The sequence below is a fragment of the Aphidius gifuensis genome, linkage group LG1 (genome assembly GCF_014905175.1).
Source record: "Aphidius gifuensis isolate YNYX2018 linkage group LG1, ASM1490517v1, whole genome shotgun sequence".
In the NCBI taxonomy this organism is placed as follows: domain Eukaryota; kingdom Metazoa; phylum Arthropoda; class Insecta; order Hymenoptera; family Braconidae; genus Aphidius; species Aphidius gifuensis.
This window is the reverse complement of record NC_057788.1, coordinates 29,454,444-29,476,482: the sequence shown is the minus strand read 5'-3', so window position 1 is coordinate 29,476,482 and position 22,039 is coordinate 29,454,444. Positions and strand designations below refer to the sequence as shown.

The following is a 22,039-nucleotide window of genomic DNA, read 5'->3' as shown; positions in this document are numbered from 1 at the left end:
CAAATCATTTTTGTCTACCTGAATTATCAATAACTAATTTATCATTGATGATAAATATTTGTCAATAAAAATGTTCAACTATTTTTAATGTTAAATTCAAGTGTCTCATTTAAATATTTTATTATCAAATACTCATAATATTTTTATAATATAAACAACAAATAAATAACAAACTATTTCTTATTATAAATAAATTGATAATAAATTCTGCAAAGCTGGTCATTGTACACTCTCAATGATAACATATTCAAATTCGCGGGAATCCAAGCGCACAATATATATTCATGAATATGTTATATCGATATGTATATATACACATGTAATTTTTTTTTTTAATTTTATTTAATTAATTTGTTAATTATTTACACCTACTTTGATTTGCCGTAAAAATAAAGAGGTAGCTATAGATATTTTTTTGTTTTTAATAAAACTTCATCATAGTGTAAAAAATAGGTTTTTAATTTTTCCAACCCCTTAGTACTACCCGGGGAAGCTTCAAAAAACTATTAAACTCGTATTTTATAACTGTTCTCAAATTGCAATGAAAAAGAAGAGGTACCTATAAGTAGTAGTCAATTAACAAATAATAACCGGGAAAAATGATAACTCAGTGGATTTTCCACCCCTAAGTGTTATTTAAAGGGTGTTGAAAGATTATTAAGGATTTTTTTTTATGCTTTTAAGTATTTACTCACGAAATTTTATTAATTTTACTTAATTTTTCTGAAGTTTTCATAAGCGGGGCCCCGGCACCCTATTCGTCCCTGATTAGGCCGCCAACTTCAGCCCCGTAAAATAATCACCAAAATTAGTCAATTATTTGTTTTTTTTTAGTGCTTAAATAATTTTGAAATATGGCGACTCATATGTTTCTTTATCAATTATAAAAGAAACAGCTGAAGTCAAACGTCGTTTTCGATTTCTTGATATTTCTGCTGCTTTTTTGATAAATTCAACAGTTACACTTGTGTGCGGAACAAAAAGCTTCTCTATCTTTGGTGAATTCTCAAGAACTTTCGTGGCTAAATCATCATTAATTTTTTTGCTGAATGGTAACATCAAGTAAATCAAATTTTTAAGCAATATGATTGATGAAGAATCAATGCTGTCATTATAGCCGAAAAAACAAAGAAATGTTAAATTATTCATCTTTGAAATAGCTACTACACCATCGTTAGTTATCCATTCACAATTTATCTTGAGCTTTGTTAATTGCTTCATAGTATTGGCAATAGTATACAAACGATCATCTGAAACTTTGTATCTCAACAAATCCAATGTAGTTATACTCATTAACTCATTTGGCTCAATAACATCTTTGTTTATGTAATGATCATAAGAAATAACTTCTAGTGTGCGATTATTTCTCAGATATTTTTCTAACTTCGGGAACATTTCAATACCACCAAATTCAAATCTTTTCAGAGCCTTTTGTCGACGAAGCACCTACAGAAAAAATTATTCATAAGTATATGTAAAAAATAAAACGAATATTTTTGATTTTTTTTTGTAATAGATATAAAGTTTAACTTACACCAAGGGTGCTCAGCGGAAATTCACAGGGTATACTAAAAGGAAGTGTATTAGGTGTACTGCAGGGATCGTCACCTTGCCAATTGAACAGAGTCAGATCAGTCAATGTATTAGCAAGAGATTCCAATGCAATGATTAAATAAAGAAGCTTAGAATGGTGTTTCACATGATATTGAAATATAACTGCTAATACTTTGAGCTTAGATAGACGTGAAAATACATCCCAAAATAGCATTTTATCGTAATCAAAGACAAATCTCAATCGAAGTTTGACGAGGTTTGGACAATGTTCATTAATAACTGGCACAATGTCACTATAACCATACGCTGTCAAGTCTAATTGAGTTAAATAACGACCACATTTATAAAGCAATGAATTTAGAAAGCTTAATTTTTCATCAGGTGTTGGATATTTCTTCAAACAATTTGGATACTCAGCTTGTTCCCAGTGAGTTAGTTGAAGTTTTTTGCTACTACCCCAAGAATAATTAAGGACTCTTTTCCATTTTTGACATACTAAAAATAAATAAATTATACAAATTTATTAATTATCATAATCAAATTATTTTATTAATCAATTAATTGATATTGTACTTATCACATACCCAATGCAATTTTAGGTCTTTCCCATGCTGGCACATACATGAATATTTCAGCCAGACAATCGTCATTAACACAATCAATTATTGAATGATCATGATTCTCATAGTATATCTAAAAAATAATAATAAATATTTACAGTTTACAATAATACTTCGATAATTTATCTACAAGCATGTTTTTCAGCAGTTATATATTTTAGACTAACTTCATTTTTCTTTTTGTTGAAGGAAGGTGTTGATGTTTTACTTGTAGCCTGATTTTTTTTAGAGGACAGGTATTCCGACTCTAATCTACGTTTTTTTCTCATATTTGATAACGTCAAAATTTGTTATTCACTATTACCAAGTTTTGTTTAATTTTTTTTCTATCTCAATAAGTACATTAATTGTATTTTCGAAGCTTTATTATGTTTTTTTTTTACTAAATAGAAAACATAACCAAAAATCAACGTCAATTAACAGCTGACATTAGCCGCACCATATGGCATATATGTATGTTATATATGAGCCACACGAAGCCAGCGTGAACCTAGGGTCGGTTTTCACCATTTATGGATTTATGATCAAACATTGCCGTAAATACTGGACTATCAATAGACAATATCATCATATGAGCTTTTAACTCTTTTCCATCAACTTCAAGAATAATCATCAAAGTTAGTCAATTATTTGTTTTTTTTTGGTTCATAAATAATTTTGAAATATGGCGTCTCATATGTTTCTTTATCAATTATAAAAGAAACAGCTGAAGTCAAACGTCGTTTTCGATTTCTTGATATTTCTGCTGCTTTTTTGATAAATTCAACAGTTACACTTGTGTCCGGAACAAAAAGCTTCTCCATTTTTGGTGAATTTTCAAGAACTTTCGTGGCTAAATCATCATCAATTTTTTTGCTCCATGGTAACATTAATCTTATCAAGTTTTTTAGCCATTTAATTGATGAAGAATCGATGCTGTCATTACAGCCGGAAAAACAAAGAAGTTTTAAATTATTCATCTTTGAAATGGCTACTACACCATCGTTAGTTATCCATTCACAATTTATCTTGAGCTTTGTTAATTGCTTCATGGTATTGACAATAGTATACAAACTATCATCTGAAACTTTGTATCTCAACAAATTCAATGTAGTTATACTCATTAGCTCATTTGGCTTAATAACATCTTTGTTTACGTAATGATCATAAGAAATAACTTCTAGTGAGTGATTATTTTTCAGATACTCTTCTAACTCTGGGAACATTTGAATACCACCAAATTCAAATCTTTTCAGAGCCTTTTGCCGACGAAGCACCTGCAGAAGAAATTATTCATAAGTATATGTAAAAAATAAAAAAAAAAATTTTTGATTTTTTTTTGTAATAGATATAAAGTTTAACTTACACCAAGGGTGCTCTCCGGAAATATACAGGGTCTACTATAAAGAAATTTAGGTGTACCGGGTTCGTCACCTTCCCAATTGAACAGAGTCAGATCAGTCAATGTATCAGCAAGGGATTCCAATGCAAACATTAAATAATGAAGCTTAGAATGGTGTCTCAGATGATATTGAAATATAACTGCTAATACTTTGAGCTTAGATAGACGTGAAAATACATCATAAAATAGCATTTTATCGTTATCAAAGACGAATCTCAATCGAAGTTTGACGAGGTTTGGACAATATTCATTAATAACTGGCACAATGTCACTATAACCATACGCTGTCAAGTCTAATTGAGTTAAATAACGACCACATTTATAAAGCAATGAATTCAGAAAGCTTAATTTTTCATCAGGTGTTGGATATTTCTTCAAACAATTTGGATACAGCTCAGCTTGTTCCCAGTGAGTTAGTTGAAGTTTTTTGCTACTACCCCAAGAATAATCAAGGACTCTTTTCCATTTTTGACATACTAAAAATAAATAAATTATACAAATATATTAATTATCATAATCAAATTATTTTATTAATCAATTAATTGATATTGTACTTATCACATACCCAATGCAATTTTAGGTCTTTCCCATACTGGCACATACATGAATATTTCAGCCAGACAATCGTCATTAACACAATCAATTATTGAATGATCATGATTCTCATAGTATATCTAAAAAATAATAATGAATATTTACATTTTACAATAATACTTCGATAATTAATCTACAAGGATGTTTTTCAGCAGTTATATATTTTAGACTTACCTCATCATTCTTTTTGTTAAAAGAAGGTGTTGATGTTTTACTTGTAATCTTACGTTTTTTATAAAACCGATTTTTCGGCTTTAATTTACGTTTTTTTCTGACCTCACTCATATTTGATAACATTAAAATTTGTTATTCACTATTACCAAGTTTTGTTTAATTTTTTCTTTATCTCAATACACTAATTGTATACTTGTATTAAATATAAAAATTTTTTAAGCTTTATGTTTTTAACTAAATAGTAAATATAAACAATGATAAACGTCAATTGACAGCTGACATTAGCCACACACACACGGAGCCAGCATGAACTTAGGGTCGGTTTTCACTCACAGAAGTTGGCTGAATCACCTGATGATGGCGCTAAATAATCAAGTAAATAGTTCCAATTAAAATCCAAAGATGACGTCAGTATATTTTTCTAAAAATGGCGTTTTTATATTTTTTTTTTTTAACAAAATCTAACCTCAATTGCAATTGGTAAATGTAAATATTAATTACGTTTTGTGTACTCAAAATTACACTAAAATTATTTTAAAGAATTTTATTGAATTTACATTGTATTAATTGATTAAACTATTAATAAATATATATAATAAATAAATAAATAAATAAATAATACAAGTAAAATGGATTATTTTGTGACAAACAATTCATTGGCACCAGCTCCAATGGGGATTCAAAGTACAGCTGGTGCAGTACCAGTGAAAAATGACAAAGGTCAAGTGTCAATGAAAAAAGTAAAAGTACATCGTTATGTATCTGGTAAACGTCCAGAATATGCACCAACAGCAAGTTCAGATGAATCATCTGAAGAGGATGATTTTCTTGATCGTAAAAAAAATGATACTGGTCGAGATGATGGTGAAGATGATGATGATGATAATAATGCTGATGAAAAAACAGATGATAATACTGAACAAGATGCACGTTTACGTCGTTTAACAAGACTAGAACGACAACGTGGTGATCGTGCATCTGATGATGATGATGATAATGATGACGAAGATGATGAAGATGATGATACAAAAAATGTTGTAATTCGTGCTGAAAGACATCGTCGTGTTTATGAAGCAGAAATAATTGAAGCAACTATTGAACCAATACCAGAAAAATCTAAAAAAAGAATTCAGTTAGAAAGTTCAGATTCATCTGAAGAAGAAGATTTATCTGATACTGAAATTGAAAGACGTAGAGAAGCATTAAAAGCACGAGTATTATCTAAAAAAGATCATGAAGAAGAACAATTGATTGAAAAAGATGAAGAACTTAAATCATCTAGTCCTGAAGAAAGTTCAGAGTATGAAGAATATACTGATTCTGAGGAAGAAGAAACTGGACCAAGATTAAAACCAGTATTTGTTAGAAGAAAAGACAGAGTTACAGTCATTGAAAAGGAAAAAGAAGCTATTCAACAAAAACAAATTGAACTAGAAGCTAAAAAAATGGCTGATGAAAGAAAAAAACAATCTATGAAGGTAATTAATAGTTTAAAAAATTTAAACAATTGATTTATTTAATAATTTATTAATAATTAAATTTTTTATTTAGATGGTTGAAGAAGCAATTAGAAAAGAAACAATAAAAACAAGTGAAACCAGTACCATTGAAGGTAAAATTGAAGATGTTGATACATCTGATGAAAATGATGAGGTTCAATATGAAGCCTGGAAATTACGAGAAATGAAAAGAATTAAACATGATCGTGATGAACGTGAAGCGTAAGTATCATTAACATAATCATTGTAAAATTAATAATTAAATTAAATTAATAAATTTTTTATATTTTTTATTTTTAGAATTGAAAGAGAAAAATTGGAAATTGAAAGACTTAGAAATTTAACTGAAGATGAAAGACGTCAAGAGTTGAGATTAAATCCAAAAACAGTTACAAATAAAGCAGCCAAAGGAAAATATAAATTTTTACAAAAATATTATCATCGTGGTGCATTTTATTTGGACAAAGATGATACAGTATTTAAACGTGATTTCTCTGGAGCAACACTTGAAGATCATTTTGATAAAACTGTGTTACCAAAAGTAATGCAAGTTAAAAACTTTGGAAGAAGTGGAAGAACAAAGTATACACATTTAGTTGATCAAGATACAACACATTTTGATTCACCATGGATATCAGAGACAGCACAAAATTTGAAATTTCATAATAATCAAGCAGCTGGTATGAAACAAGTGTTTGAAAGACCATCATTAAAACGAGTTCAAAAGAATTAAATTAAATTATAAATGTAGGTAATAAGTGCTATTTATAAATTGCAATAAGCCTATTTTAATTAATTTGTAATTATTATTAAATAATAATATTAATCAATTTTTTAAAAATCAACTAATAATTTATTTTAAATCATTTCAAATTGACCCAAAAATTAATTTAATTAGGTTTTATATTTTCTGGTTGATTGGAATCATGATAAAAATTATAATTATGATTAATAAAATGGTTATAATAAACAAAAACACAGATTTTTTAATGAAAGCAATTTATTGTGAAACTAATAAATAATTTAGTTTCGTCTGGTAAATTGATGAGCTTGTGGTTGTACAATTTGGACTGAAATGTTACTGAAATCTAACATCTTAAGCATCTCCTTGGTGTCTGGATCAGCTTCAATAACATCATGTTCAAGAGCAGATACTTCAGGTACATAATTGTCTCTGCGTTCTCTCTCTTCTTCTTGAAGTTTAATTGAAATACCACGAACCTGGCTATGACGAAGACGTTTCATCAAATGTGTAACAAAACTGCAAAAGATAAATTTATAAATTAACAAATTATCATCCAATTAATTGCAAGAAAAATTAATTTATCAAACAATAGTCAAGTCAAGTAACAACAATTAATTTACAGTTTAACAATTAAACTATTTATCATGTAGAAAAAAATAAAAGTTGATAGCATAAATTGCTCATTCATTGTTGTTGAAAAAATTAACCTCAAAACATGTGACTACAATGTTGCTTTTTTTTTTTTTTTTTTTTATGAATAAACTATTGTAAGATTAAAATTTAATGAGTGATAATAAAAATTTACCCAGCAATTTTATTTTTGAGTGGTTTGCTGGGAATAATTGCAATTTCCTCGCATATTCTCTTGTTGGTATGGAAATCAAGAGTCAAACGAGTGTAGTATTTCTCGATGATGAGCCTTGCGGCTTTTTTGACAGTCTTTGTCCTAACACGACCCTGTAAATAATTAAAAAAATCATGAATAATTATTCCATATGACACTTTAACATCACTATTAATTAAATAACAATTTATATTAATTGTTTATTAAATTTTTATAACGCACCATGATTAATAACGCAAGGCAAAACGAGCAAGAGAAAAAAAAAAGAGAGCAGTCTTGACTTTTGAGCATGAAAGACGAATTTGGGCCTAGATGTGCTTACTCTCAGCTGACTTTTTGAATATGCGTCATCTGTAGGCTAATCTATAAAAACATTTCATTTCCCCCTTGTTCCCCCTTGTCTTGTAAAAAGGAGAGAAAAAAAATAAACAACAACTTGGATCAGCAGATCGGCATCCGGCAGCAGTTGATCTTTTCTTTTTTTTTTTGGTCAGTTTGTTATCTATTGGCAGAAAAAAAATAATTTATTTTGTTTTTTATAAACTCAACCCTTTCTTTTCATAATATACAATTGAGTATTAGTGTGTTGAATAAAATAACGGTAATAAATAAATTATTTATCATCAAATTGAGCGTTAGTTAGCTTCGGCTCACTTTGGCTTGTCATTGCTCTGATTGACTCTCATCAAGGTAAGACGTATTTTATATTTTCCTTTGTTATGCTAGTTTAATTTTTTTTTTACAAATAATTTTTGTCTACCTGAATTATCAATAATTAATTTATCATTGATGATGAATGATAATGCTCTTTAGCTTCATCAATTGTCCAACAATACTTTCTATAAATAAAATAATTCTATTGTTGAATTTTTTTTTAGTTTTTGTATATACTATTATTATTATTTCTATTCTATGTTTTTTAATTAATTAGTTTTTTAAAATTATTCAAATAATAACTGTGGGGGAGGTGAAGATGTTGAGGAATTTTTTTTTTTTAATTTATCTTTTGTTGAGTCAGCTGATAGCCCACATCATTTGGGTCAAGCAAAGTTCAAACCAAACAAAGCAGATATTTTTTTTTTAAATATAAAATAATAATTATAAATTTTCATTAATTTATTATTAATTTTTGTTTATTATTTATTTAGAATTTCAAGATGATTCTCATGAAGGTGTTGTTTACTTTCTTGTTTGTTGGTAAGTTGATATATTTTTCAGTATAATTTAACTAACAACTAAAAATATTTGTCAATAAAAATATTCAACTATTTTTAATGTTAAATTCAAGTGTCTCATTTAAATATTTTATTATCAAATACTCATAATATTTTTATAATATAAACAACAAATAAATAACAAACTATTTCTTTATAAATAAATTGATAATAAATTCTGCAAAGCTGGTCATTGTACACTCTCAATGATAAGACATTCAAAGAAATATTCATAATAATAATAAATTAATTAAATATACAAAAAATAAAATGCATAATCAGCTTTGTATATTATAATAAAAATTAAAACACAAATGAATAATGATTTAAATTAATGAAAAAAAATAAAAATAACTATTATGATGATAATAATTAATTGATTTGATGTTTTAAGGAATTGTAAGTGCTTATGGAAAAAGTGTATCAGCTCCAACTTTTAGTCCAGCTTATGTTGCAAAAGGAACATTATTTATTCCTTATGCTGAAATACGTGAACCTTTTTATGTCTGGTTCGACAGTAACTCAGGCTCATCTAGAATTGATTACTATGGAGGTAAAATATATAATTATTATTGTTAATATTAATTAAAATTAAATATAAATAAATTTTTTTAGGAATGGTAAAAACTTATCAACTCTCTAATGATGGCTCACATGGTTCAAGTATTAAAATAATACCACTTACAACTGAGAAATATACAAACAAGGAAACTTGTTTGAAAGTTGAAGGAAATTCAGAAATGGCTATTAAACCACAAACAATACTTCCTGATACACATGGCATGGAGGTAATTTAATTTATATATAAATCATTTAATCAAGTCAAATTGTCAATTGTTTTTTTTGTCAATTATTTTAGTGTATTGGTGAAGAAATGGTTAATGGTCAACAATGTGAAAAATGGCGTTTGAATCAAGTAATTGGTGACAAAGAGAATAAATATACACTCTGGATAAGTTATAAAAAAAATAAATTAACTGGTGTTAAACAACCAATTCCAGTTAAATATGAAATGCGAGGTTTTAATACACTTCTTGGTTCTCATTATGATCATTACTATCTGGATTATGACTGGTATTCATATGAGACACCAAGCTCAGATGTCTTTCAAATTGCTGACAGTAAATTTTACCATAAATTAATTACAAAAATTAAAAATATCAAATGCCTTGTCACCATATATTTCATATTAAATTTTTTTTATATTTTCAGATTCAACTTGTACAGGTTTTCCAGGTCCTGGTGATCGTCATTTATATACTTTTAATCCAATGGCAGAATTTGTTCACAATGTTGATAAACACGTTGATAATGAATTTAATTATTTTAAAAAAACTCATAAAAAAATTTATACAAATACAACAGAGCATCATCGTCGTAGAGAAAATTTCCGTCAAAATTTACGTTTTATTCATTCAATGAATCGTGCTAATTTGGGTTATCAGTTGGACATTAATCATCTTGCTGATTTAAATGATTTAGAATTAAAAGCATTACGTGGTAAACAATATACTGATGTTGATGATAATGGTGGTATGAAATTTCCATATACTGCTGATGATATTAAAAATTTAAAAAGCTCAATACCAACAAGCTTTGATTGGAGATTATATGGAGCTGTTACACCAGTTAAAGATCAATCTGTTTGTGGTTCATGTTGGAGTTTTGGTACAACTGGTGCTGTTGAAGGTGCATATTTTCTAAAGTATCATAAATTACTTAGATTATCACAACAAGCATTGATTGATTGTTCATATGGATTTGAAAATAACGGCTGTGATGGTGGAGATATGTATTTTTTTTAAAAACAATATTGTAATTAATTTTCATATGAAAAAATGGAATCAATTTTTTATTTAATTTTGTACAGGATTTTCGTGCTTATCAGTGGATAATGGCACATGGTATACCAACTGAAGACGAGTATGGTGGTTATATTGGTCAGGATGGTTATTGTCATGCAAATAATGTTACAATGGCTGCACATATGACTGGTTTTGTTAATGTTGATAGGAATAATGTTGATGCATTAAAAGTTGCCATCGCTAAACATGGTCCAATATCAATTGCTATTGATGCATCTCATAAAACATTTTCATTCTATTCAAATGGTGTTTATTTCGAAAAAGATTGTGGTAAATAAATTTATTTTTTGTTTGCATTTAGTTTTATTCATTTGCATGTAATTTTTTAAAATGATTATTGTTGTTTTTGAATGCAGGAAATACTGAGGATACTCTGGATCATGCTGTTCTTGCTGTTGGCTATGGTGAGATGAATGGTCAAGGCTACTGGCTTGTTAAAAATTCTTGGGTAAGAATATTATCATTCAATTTAAAATTAAGCTTGTTAATTGTTTTTATTTTGTAATTATTTTTTATTGTTGGATAATTGTTTAATTGTTTTTATTTTTGTTGATGAATAATTTTAATTTTTAGTCCAATCTGTGGGGCAACTCGGGCTATGTATTAATGGCACAAAAAGACAACAATTGTGGAGTTACATGTGCACCAACTTATCCTGTGATGGCTTAATTTTGTCAATTTTTTTTTCAAATCCGGTATTGATATCTTAAATATATACTGGATAATTTAAATATATATTTTTTCGAAATATTTTCAGTAATTGGATTTAAAAATTACATAATTTAGATAGTAATCATTTTATAAAAATAAAAGTTGTTTAGAAAATAAATGAGTTAATTGAAAAAGAAATTAAAATTTTAACAAAATTGATTTTATCATTTCATATAATGATCCTAATTTTTATTTAGATGTAGAAATCAATTATCATTTTTTGCGTTTAAAAAAAATATCATACTACAATTAACAATGACTACAAAAAAAATTTTTTAGTTGATAAATTCATTTATTTTAAATATCATAACAAATTAATTGAAAAAAAAAATAATTGATTTATTATTTTTATTTTTTTTTAAATATAAAATCATTATTGCTTTTCTAGTTTTTTTTTTTACAACTATAATAATAGTTTTATCTTTTCTTTTAAACAATAATTAATTTACAAATTTGTATACTGAAATTATAAACAAATATAAATTTATTTATTTATCAATCTAAATTATCATCATTATCAAAATAAAATAATATTATTTTTTCCATTTCCGATAAAAGAAATAATATTTTAAAAAAACAACATTTATCAATTCATCTTTTTTATATTTTTTTATTGTAAGAAAAAATTGCATTTGTGAATTAATTTTTTTTTTTTTTCTTAAGTACTTTGAATACATATCTGCATTATTGCGATAAAATTTTATATTCACTATACATATACAAAAGCTCGCCAATATTCCAATACATAATCTGAATTTTATTTTAAATCTACATTTGTCTTTCTTTTTATTTGTTTTTTTTTTTCTTTTTTATTTATTGGAATAATCGATCATCTACTTACTCAATAATTCATAATAATAACTAATTATTATTTAACTAAAAAATACAGTTCTAGGAATGACGATAAATTGGTCTAATAAACAGATCCATATTTGTTTTCTTTTTTTTTGTTCGTTCTATTATTATCACTTCTAAAATGTGTGTGTGTGTTTAATATTTTCTTTTCTATTCCATTGTTTGAAAAAAAAATAAAAAAAGAATAGAAGAGAAATAGAGAAAAAAAAAAATAAAAGAAAAGTTAAGAGCTCCATTATAGAAAGCCCATTTCAAGGGCATTGTAGAGTGCCTGGGTGTCCGAGTGGCTGTTGATTCTCCAAAAGGGGAAATTGTGCGCACGTGCAGCTGTCTCTTCATCAGGTCCATCACCAATCACCACGTATGTGCAACGACGACCAAATTTTGCAACTACACGTCCAAAACAACTTTCTTTACCTTGATAAAAATACAATTAAACAATAAATCAACAATTGCATATGATAAAAAAATGTATAAATAAATTAATATAATTACCAATTTTAGTTGATGAATAAATATTTTCAATTGGAAATATACCTCCAATACCAAATAATAAAATTTTAGATAATGCAGGAACAAGACCAGTTGTTGTAACAAGTATATTAACACAATGACTACGTTTATTAATTAAATTTAAACATTTCATTGTTGATGTTAACCAATTATCAGTAACTTGTTCAATATCTGATCTTAATTGTAGCCATTGTTCACGTTTTGATCCACCAATTAAACCACCAACATTATTTCTATAGTTACAATATATTTCTTTTATTTTTCTATAACGAAATGCTAATTTTCTCATCCAATCAACACCACCTCTAACACCAGATTGTAAACATATACCATTATTTGCTGATGCACAATGAAAACCATCAGTTGAAAAATTATATGATGATAAATCTTGTCCATTGTCATCTGATGATACATCATCAATATGTACTTGATCACAATCCTGTTTTTAATTAATTTACTCAATTAATATTTGCTTCTATTTTATTTATTTATTATTAAATATTACCTCAACATCATTGAAAAAAAAATGTGTATCAGCTAAATTAAATATCATTTCCTCCATTCCAACAGCCAGCTGTTTCAACAAAGCTGGATTTTTTCCATGCTTTGTAGCATATTGTCCGGTTAAAAGAGAATGAAACACAACTATGGTTTCGTCTAGATCCCATATGAATATACGATCTGGTCCGGCTTCTGTTGTATCTGCTGAACCAATACTATTTCCGCTTCCGCTTTGTCTTCTTCCACGTTTACAAGGCTTCGCTGATGTTCCTGATGAATCATTATTATTATTATTGCATCCTTATGTATTTTATTTATTATTTTTTAAATAATATAATTATTTACCTTCATTACTTAAACTAACTACTGGTTCTCTAGGTGTTAATTCAACATTTTCATGAGGAATTGGATCTAAATTTAATCCTGTTGGCTTTGGTGGTTCTGTATATAATTTAAAAAAATATAACAAACAAGTTTGATGAATTAATTTGGCTTTTATATAATAAACTGGTAAATTATTTTATTTTTGATGATTAAATTACCTGTAAAATTAATATTCCCAATGTTGAATGATGCTGGAGGTGGGTGATATCCTGGAACAGGATAATAACTCGAGTATTGATGATGAAGGGGAACACGATCATTTCCATATAGACACGTGTTACTATAAGCAGAATAATCTAATTTTTGTGTAGATTGATGAGATATATTTTGATGTCCCATGGGTTGAAATGTTGTTCCACCAGTATTGTAAGTTGGATATGATGCATATTGTGTCATGGGATTTGGTGGTGTGTAACTACTTAAATATGATGTTTGAAGACCCGGTGATGTTTTTGTTGCTGTTGGTGAACCGTATGATGGAGAATTGTAAAAACTGTAAATTATTTAAATAACCTTTTATACTATATTTATTTTAATTGCTTATAAATAATTTAGCTGAATTTTTGGGATAAATTGTTTATTATAATTAAATAAATAAATTAATAATGACCTGTTGTAATACTGATTTGCTCCATAATACGAGCTGTAATCAACTTTTTCCATCGAATCTTGATACTCATGATCTTTATCATCTGTGCTATATTCAGAGGTACATCTGTCTAAATCAAGATGTACATTTTCACCCTCTGAACATTCTTGAATTTCATTTTTGACCTCTGTATCTGTAACTGTTATTCAATTTTTTTTTTTTTTTTTTAATTCAATTTATTATAATTAAAAAAAAATATTTGAATATTATATTTTGTGTGTGAAAAGTATCATTTTCATATAGGTATTTGTGCCAGCTCGAAAATTCATAAAAATCAATTTTTTTATTAATTAAATTACTCAAAATATAATTGACTCTATATTTTATCAATAATTTTTTTATTTCAGTATAAATTTCATTCAACGTTTTAAATAAAATTGCTGAATACTAAAAAAATTAAATTTAATTATTGATTTGAAATGAATTTGAAAAATTTAAGTAGTTAAGGCGCTAAATAGTCAGACAATTTAAAAAAAAATTAAATTTTACATTTTTTTAATTTGCCTTAAACTTGTATGTAAAAAATTTAATTCATTTAAACTTTTCAATTATTCAAACAACAAAAACAAAGAAAAAATAGTATTGAAACAAAAAAAAAATTAATAAAAACGATAGTAATATATCTAAACATTAAAAATTTCGAAAATCCATAAAAACGAAATTTTTTTCGTTCAAAGTTTCTATGTAAAATTGTAGAAAAAAAAAATATTTACTCAATGAATATTAAAACTAACAACTGGATAATGTTGTTATAGGGTTTTAAAAAAAAAGCCTATTGGTTTTAAAAATTATTTATCTTACAATGAGCCAGGTGATGCACAGGTAACCCTTTATGAAATAAGGGTCGGTTTTGTGAGCTTACCAAAAGTCAAATAAAACCATAAAAATAATTTTTTAATAAACTAAAATGCATGCAAATTTATCAACTTATAATTTTCAATAATTAAAAATATTTCAAAGTTGATAAAAATATTTTAAAAAACAGCTTAAACCTAATTAAAATTGATGTAAAATTTTATTATAAAAATTAATATATTACAAACTTGTTTATAACTTTTAATTAACCCTTTATGATACTTGGAAGCGACTAATTAATTAATAAAGATAAATTCAATTTAATAATAAATTTAGACCATGAAGGTAACTAAGCTGGACTTGTAAACAATTAAATACATAAATAAAATATATATTTACCATTGTGAACATTTCTGAGATGGTGCAATGATGCTCCAGTTGATGTGATACTGTGAATACTATCTAAAACCACTGTCGGTTTTATCGGGTCATTGTCCTCGGTTAACATATCACTCGACCTAAAATAAATAAATATTATTAACAATATAATAATAATAAATGATATATAATTTATCAAAATAAAAATTGACTTTTAATTTATTTTTTTATTTTTATTTTGAAATGACATTTAACACCAAGTAGTGCAATACATTGTGCAAAAGTCGTCTAAATCTATCTTGGTGTGTAAAAAAGACGTAATTTGAGTAACTGAGAACCGGATCCTTGGTCCTTGAAGTGACTATATGTCTAGCTCCAAGCTTCTAGATTTACACAAGTGTATAAACCCTCTATATATATTTTTTTTCTTGTGTCTATTTCTTTATTGAATAAAATTTAAAAAAATGTTAATAAAAAATTTAAATTAAAGTCAATTTAACTTGAAAAAAAAACAACAATATTTATTTTATTTTGACTTATATGATTTGTTATTAATTTAAATTATTTTTACGATAAATTATAGTTTTAAAAATTTTTTCTATAAATTTTTTTCGAATAAAATTTTTGTCTTGTATATGAGCGGGTTGGAAATTCAATTTTTGATGAAATATATATATGATAAATTGAGAAAAAAACATTGAGGGAGATATCAAATATATATGGAGATATATTTATTGGATATTTGTGGAGGCGGTAAGGCGTGTTGATCCTTGGGGCGGTAACCAATGAGGGAGGTCCCTTTTATCCAACTCCACTCTACTCTCCTGCCTGCCTGTCTCATTCTCTATCTATATATATAAATATATGTTTTTTTACGTAACATATTCTTTATGTTGGCAAGTTGTTGTCCGTCTGCTCCGCCCTTTCACCAACAATAAAAGTTCGCGTACATAAAAAGCCCAGAAGACTTAATCTTTTCATTGATTCAACTCAAAAATTGAAAATTATATTTAAATAACTGTATATATTTTTTAAATTGGAGTAATTTTTATATTTTTTTTTCGTCTGATTTAATGGAGAAAATGTGAGAGAAATCATTGAAATTTAATTGTTAATTAATAAAACTGGAGAATAATTTTAAAATATATATTTTTATTAATTTTCAAAGTTAAATTTTAATTATTTGTTTAAAATTTAGCTAGTAATAATGTTATAAATTAATTATTTAATTACTTAATTATTTAATTATAAATATTCGTTGTAAATAATTCCAGCGAACTAAATTTCTATAAATTCAAATTTCGTTATAATAAAATAAACTAAAATTAGATTAAAAAATACAAATAAAAATAAAAATTTAATCATGACAAAAAGTGTAAAAATATTTTTTCTAAATAATTTAAATTTCACTACATTCAAAAAAATCTATTAGATTTTCAAATTTAAATAATACTAAATTTCTATATTTAAAAAAAAAAAATTTAGTTTATCAATTATAAAAAAATAAATAAATACAAAATTTAATATTCAATGCATAAATAATTTATCCGTTCTGTTTTTTTTTTTTTTAAATTTTTTTCTTTCATTTCCATCAGCCAATTTATTTGTCTTGTTAACACAATGATGTTTTTTAATTGGCATTGACACAAAACTTTGCATGAAAATTACTTAATCAACACTTGAATTATAAAACAAGTCAAATGAATTGAATTAATGCTTCCTTTTTGTTATTTTTATTAAATTAAATTTTAAATATTAATTTTATTATAAGTGTCTGATGAATTTAACTGCAGTAAATATATTTTTTTCTATTAAATATAATTTGCGATTCTTTCGTTGCATTGTTTTGTAAATAAATACAATAAATAAATTTTTTTTTTGTATATTTTTATGTGTGAAAATATTTTCACCGGATAAATGCAAGCAAAGCAAAGTTGGTAGTGATAACGCATTTGCTTACACGACATTTGTTTATTAGATAGACACAACGAATGTGACCGTCGAGGAACATCAAACTCTCAGATTACAATCTCATTATCAATTTTTATATATTTTTTTTATATTTTTTTTTCTTACGTAATTTATGCGTTGCTCGGTGTAATCAAACTACCACTCTCGTAATATCAAATGAATATAAAAAAAAATAAAACAAAGCACAAAAACTCTCAAATTAATTTAAAATTAAATTTACATTTATTTATTTATTCTCAATGAATTTAATTATTTATTTATCTTCGAAATTTGATAATAAAATCTCTTAATGAATTTATCGCAACCATATCAGTGTGAATGATTTTATAAACATTGATAAGAAATTTTAATAAACCATTTAAAATGGTATTTACACTATTCTATAGATAAAGTTACATAAATATATTTCGCTTTTTTTTTTTATTTGTTTTTTATTTCTTTCTAAGATTTGAGATAAAAAAAAAAAAAAAAGAGTTGAAGGTAAATTCTGTGAATAAATTTTTATTCTTGGAAGAAAAACAAAAAAAATTTTAATCATGCTATTCTCAGTAAATTTATTGAGATAAAAATTTTTTATTATCATCAAAATTTTAAGCTTTAAATGAAAAAAAAAAATTACATATATTTTTTCAATTTTTACATAGATGTACACAAGTATTTTAAATCATTATTCATTACAATTTAAAAATTATTTTGACTGAAAAAACAAATTTATAATAATTAATTATTAAAAAAAATTATTAACAGTATTTATTTTCAAATTTAATATTGTTTTTAATACACTTGTATTATTACAAAATAAAAAAATAATTAATTTTATTAATAAACATGTTTATAATCAATCAAATAAGTAAAAAAATAAATAAAAATTTAACTGCTATTATAAAATAAATTATTAAATTAATAATCAATCAATTTTTCCGTCAAGTCAATTAAAATTAATTAATAATTGACTTTATAAAAATATTTTAATTGAACATATGATGTGTTTTTCATCCCTTATAATGTGGTTTTATCACCCCATCAATATAAACATATGTAAAACCGTAAAATCTTCCAACAATATAATATTTTTCGCCCTTGTGAAATATTTATCATTTAACAAGCATCAAAACCCAAATATACGCACTCAATATATCAACCCCCCAATGAACATCAAAAATATATGTATACATCCCCTATATAGTCTATAAAATATTTTTTCCAATTACCATTGTTATTATTATTTTACTTTTATCCCCTTTTTTTTGAGCTTTTCTTTAGCTCCTCCCTAAAAATTGTATCTCATCATTATAAATATAATGCAGCTAATATTTTGTTGATTAATTTTTTTTATTAATTGTTATTTGGGTATTGAAATAATTACGAGTGTGTAAAATAATGTTAATATATTTTCCATTGTGTATATCGATCTCAAAGTTTTCCCGACAAAGCTGTGTGGTCATAAGCATCTTTGCAAAAAATTTTTTAAAATGCGCCTGTGCAAACAATTATTATTGAATTCATTAACACTGTGCTATCAAAGGAATCAAACAAAATAATATTACAAACAATAATGTTTTTTTATTCTAAAAGAAAAAGGTAATGTAAGAAAAAAAAAAAATTATAAATACGTAACAATTGAAAATATAAAATGGAGCATAATGAAATAAAGAAAAAAATTGAAAAAAAAATATAGGATAAAAATTTCAAAAGCTGAAAATCCGGTAAAAATTTAAAATGAACAACAAATGAAAAAAAAAAAATAATAATACATATATAATAATAAAAAGGGACAAGAGAAATCATTCGTGAAAATTTTTCCAGATGCTGAGTTTTGATTTGAAGGCGCGTGGGACCCAGATGTGGAGGTCTAGCTCTAGTTTTAGTTGTAAATACCATCATATTTTTTGAGGGCCTTTTTTTGGGTCCACAGAAAAGCGCAAAGAACCCAAAAAATAAAAAAAAATTATAATGTAAAAAATAAAAAGGAAATAAAAGGAAAAAAAAATAAAATAATAATAATCATGGACCATGTGAGTAAAGAACAAAGAAATGAAAAAAAAAAAAAAATATAATAAAATAAAAAAAAAAAATTGTTGGTTTCGTACCACGCGCGTTTATAGTTCATCGGCATTGAGAATTTTTTGATTTTAATCTTAAACAAAATATATTTATATATCCTCGATGTTCATTCGCAAGTTTTATCAAGATAATGGTGATGATGAAGAGGAAGAATATGAAGGTGCAAGAAAAAAAAAATAAAAATATATACAAATAAATAATAATAAAAAACCAATATAAAAAAAAAAATTTTTAAATTTAATTTATTTTAAAAATTGTCATCGTGATTATATATACCTCCCAAGTATATTATAAAAATCCGATGTCTTATCAACATTATTAATACCGTAAATATTTAAAATTTCACTGTAAAAAATTTCTTAAAAACAAGATTAATCCGTGTGATAAAAAAAAAAAAAAATCTCACCTCGATACCGACGCACTGTCCAGTCACTTTTCCTTCATATCCAAATTCAAAATACCATCCCCGTTCATTCATAAAAAATAAATTACTCCAAAAAAAAAAAAAAATGAATAAATAAATAATCAATAAAAAAAAAAACAAGCTTCACTGATTGAACCAATAAAAAAAAATTAAATATCTAATACTAGTCAACAAAATTAACAATAAATAATTAAAAAAAAAATAAATTATTAATCAACTATTTCACCATTGAAAAAAACTTTAAATAATTCAACACTAATTAATCACTTTAAACTTGTAAACAATAAAAAAAAATCATCAACAGTCTCACAGTGTAAATCGAAATAAACCGCAATAGTAATAATTTCGATAACGAAAAAAATTTCGATTGTGATAAAAGATGGAAAAAAAAAAATAATTTAAATTTAAAAATACAAGTGACAGTGTTTATCAGTCAGACACACAATATGTGAATGATGTTGATGATGCTGCTGCAGCCTGTAGAATTGTGGGTATTCTGAGCATGCGAAATAATTCTACCCTGCCACCCCCGCCCTGCCATCACGTGTATCCTATCCCCACCGTGATGATCGCGACCGGTGGTGATGAACATCATCACCACCACCACCATCACCACCGCCTACCTATCTACTCATCAAATAAAAAAAAAAAAAATTAAATTATGTTCACATCCCTCTCTTGAAGCCCCTTCTATAACAGCATCATTGTCTCACTCGTCAATTGTCAACAATCACTCTTTTTCTTCATCTATTTTTTTTTTTTTTTTTATCCCCATCTTTTTTTGGATTTAGTTCATTTTTTTTTCGAAATATAGACCTCTCTTTCTTGCGTAATAATTTTTAAATAATTTCATCTCTATCAACAGCCATCAGGTATATATAAAAATTCAAAAATTTTTGGTCCCATTGAGAGGATGAATACATGTGTGTGCATGTGAGGGAGCCGACAGCTAAAAAATGAATAAAAAAAAATCATGATGATGGTATTATATAAAATAGTGGGGTAAAAAAAAAAAAAAGAGTTTTTTGAAAAAGGGGGTACAAGAGAACGGGGGTGATATTTAACCCCTTGTTTGAGTCATTGTCACTGACTGTCAGCGTTCATTATTAGATGAATAAAAACCAACTGAATATACACAACCCTCATGATTTTTGTGATGCCCTTTTTTACGGGTACCAACATATACCTCAAAATTTTGACCCGCTTATATACTTTTTTTTTATACCAGTTTATTTTTTTTTATTTATATAATACATAACTAATTTTATGTATATTCGTTTTTTATCTTTTTAATTTCTTTTTATTCATCTTAATTTTGTCAGATTTTAAATGTTTTTATTTTTTTTTTTTTTGGGTGAACGTGTATGCTAATGGTTGTTTAGTTTAGTTTCTTTTTTTTTAAATATGAATGGTGTATAATTGGTGATGTGTTTTGAAAGATTTAAAAAGATTAATGCATATTTATATGATAATTGATGTTTTTATCAATGACAAATTACAGTTATGCATATTTATTTTTATGATATTTGTTATGTAAATTATTAAATATAAGTAAATAAATTTATGTATTATTATTGTTTGATAATCTTTGGTCCTTTTTTTGTATATATCCACTTTGCCCTTATTTTTAATGACGGATTAGACACCCTCTGCCATCATTTTAAGCAGGTCTAATCCGTTGCACGCAACACCAAACACTCGGAATGCATACAAATATATATTTACAATAACAATATAATAATAATAATAATTTAGATTATTATAGAGATATTTAAAGAGAAAATTATATAAAATATATTGCTCCAAATGAACAAATAAAGTTATGTAAGTAAATATTTTATAATAATGAAAATAAAAATGTATATTTAAAAAAATAAAATAAATAAATTGAAGATAACGCACATCATGTGTCGTATTACGTTAAAACAAAAGCGTCCTAAGTGCAGAGAGTAAAAATAAAATTAAAAAATAAAAAAAAAGTAAAGTAAAGAGGACGATGCAAAAAAATATATAAAATACCGAAAGAGAGAGGGGTAAAAAAGACCACCCGCAAGCAGCAAAGCGTCGGGTGTAAAAATAATAATAATAAAAACAGATATTTAAAAAAGTATAAATTTTAAAAGAGATAAAAAATAAAAAAAAAAAATATTAAGAAGTTTAAATAATAAAAAAAAAATTAAATATAAATTTATAAAAAAAAAAAAATTTGCAAGGATTTGTAAGGGTCTTCATTCACAATTTAAAATACCAAAAATAAATTGATTTAATTTACAATGTTTATCTGTTTATTCGAGACAATTTATT

At 25.6% G+C, this 22,039-nt stretch overlaps 5 protein-coding genes across 7 annotated transcripts; 2 read left to right on the top strand and 3 right to left on the bottom strand.

Moving 5' to 3' along the window:
• Window positions 1-354: 354 nt before the first annotated feature.
• Window positions 355-4,580, bottom strand: LOC122860248. Of its 3 annotated transcripts, none has more exons than XM_044163972.1 (7): window positions 4,324-4,580; window positions 4,121-4,229; window positions 3,520-4,031; window positions 2,342-3,430; window positions 2,139-2,247; window positions 1,535-2,049; window positions 355-1,446 (listed from the first exon to the last, which is right to left on the bottom strand). In XM_044163972.1, the coding sequence occupies exons 4-7, from the start codon at window positions 2,441-2,443 to the stop codon at window positions 838-840; spliced, it is 1,335 nt and encodes a 444-aa protein (XP_044019907.1). In that variant the 5' UTR covers window positions 2,444-3,430; window positions 3,520-4,031; window positions 4,121-4,229; window positions 4,324-4,580; the 3' UTR covers window positions 355-837. The 3 variants fall into 2 exon arrangements, 2 of the variants coding, with proteins under 2 accessions (XP_044019907.1, XP_044019906.1); XM_044163971.1 differs by lacking the exons at window positions 2,139-2,247; window positions 2,342-3,430; window positions 3,520-4,031.
• A 206-nt stretch (window positions 4,581-4,786) lies between these two features.
• Window positions 4,787-6,802, top strand: LOC122860246 (microfibrillar-associated protein 1). Its single transcript, XM_044163969.1, has 3 exons — window positions 4,787-5,801; window positions 5,875-6,044; window positions 6,123-6,802. The coding sequence occupies exons 1-3, from the start codon at window positions 4,953-4,955 to the stop codon at window positions 6,553-6,555; spliced, it is 1,452 nt and encodes a 483-aa protein (XP_044019904.1). The 5' UTR covers window positions 4,787-4,952; the 3' UTR covers window positions 6,556-6,802.
• A 28-nt stretch (window positions 6,803-6,830) lies between these two features.
• Window positions 6,831-7,754, bottom strand: LOC122860247 (40S ribosomal protein S17-like). The gene is made up of 3 exons (XM_044163970.1): window positions 7,634-7,754; window positions 7,373-7,524; window positions 6,831-7,083 (listed from the first exon to the last, which is right to left on the bottom strand). The coding sequence occupies exons 1-3, from the start codon at window positions 7,700-7,702 to the stop codon at window positions 6,846-6,848; spliced, it is 459 nt and encodes a 152-aa protein (XP_044019905.1). The 5' UTR covers window positions 7,703-7,754; the 3' UTR covers window positions 6,831-6,845.
• Window positions 7,755-7,842: 88 nt separating this feature from the next.
• Window positions 7,843-11,356, top strand: LOC122860245 (digestive cysteine proteinase 1). The gene is made up of 9 exons (XM_044163968.1): window positions 7,843-8,101; window positions 8,560-8,608; window positions 9,020-9,178; window positions 9,241-9,413; window positions 9,485-9,746; window positions 9,838-10,413; window positions 10,494-10,760; window positions 10,847-10,938; window positions 11,064-11,356. Exons 2-9 carry the CDS (start codon window positions 8,569-8,571, stop codon window positions 11,157-11,159), a joined length of 1,665 nt encoding a protein of 554 aa, XP_044019903.1. The 5' UTR covers window positions 7,843-8,101; window positions 8,560-8,568; the 3' UTR covers window positions 11,160-11,356.
• A 736-nt stretch (window positions 11,357-12,092) lies between these two features.
• On the bottom strand, window positions 12,093-20,224 carry LOC122860244 (eyes absent homolog 2). The gene is made up of 8 exons (XM_044163967.1): window positions 19,718-20,224; window positions 15,298-15,416; window positions 14,065-14,242; window positions 13,613-13,947; window positions 13,416-13,511; window positions 13,075-13,340; window positions 12,552-13,008; window positions 12,093-12,473 (listed from the first exon to the last, which is right to left on the bottom strand). The coding sequence occupies exons 2-8, from the start codon at window positions 15,404-15,406 to the stop codon at window positions 12,292-12,294; spliced, it is 1,623 nt and encodes a 540-aa protein (XP_044019902.1). The 5' UTR covers window positions 15,407-15,416; window positions 19,718-20,224; the 3' UTR covers window positions 12,093-12,291.
• Between the last annotated feature and the right edge of the window lie 1,815 nt (window positions 20,225-22,039).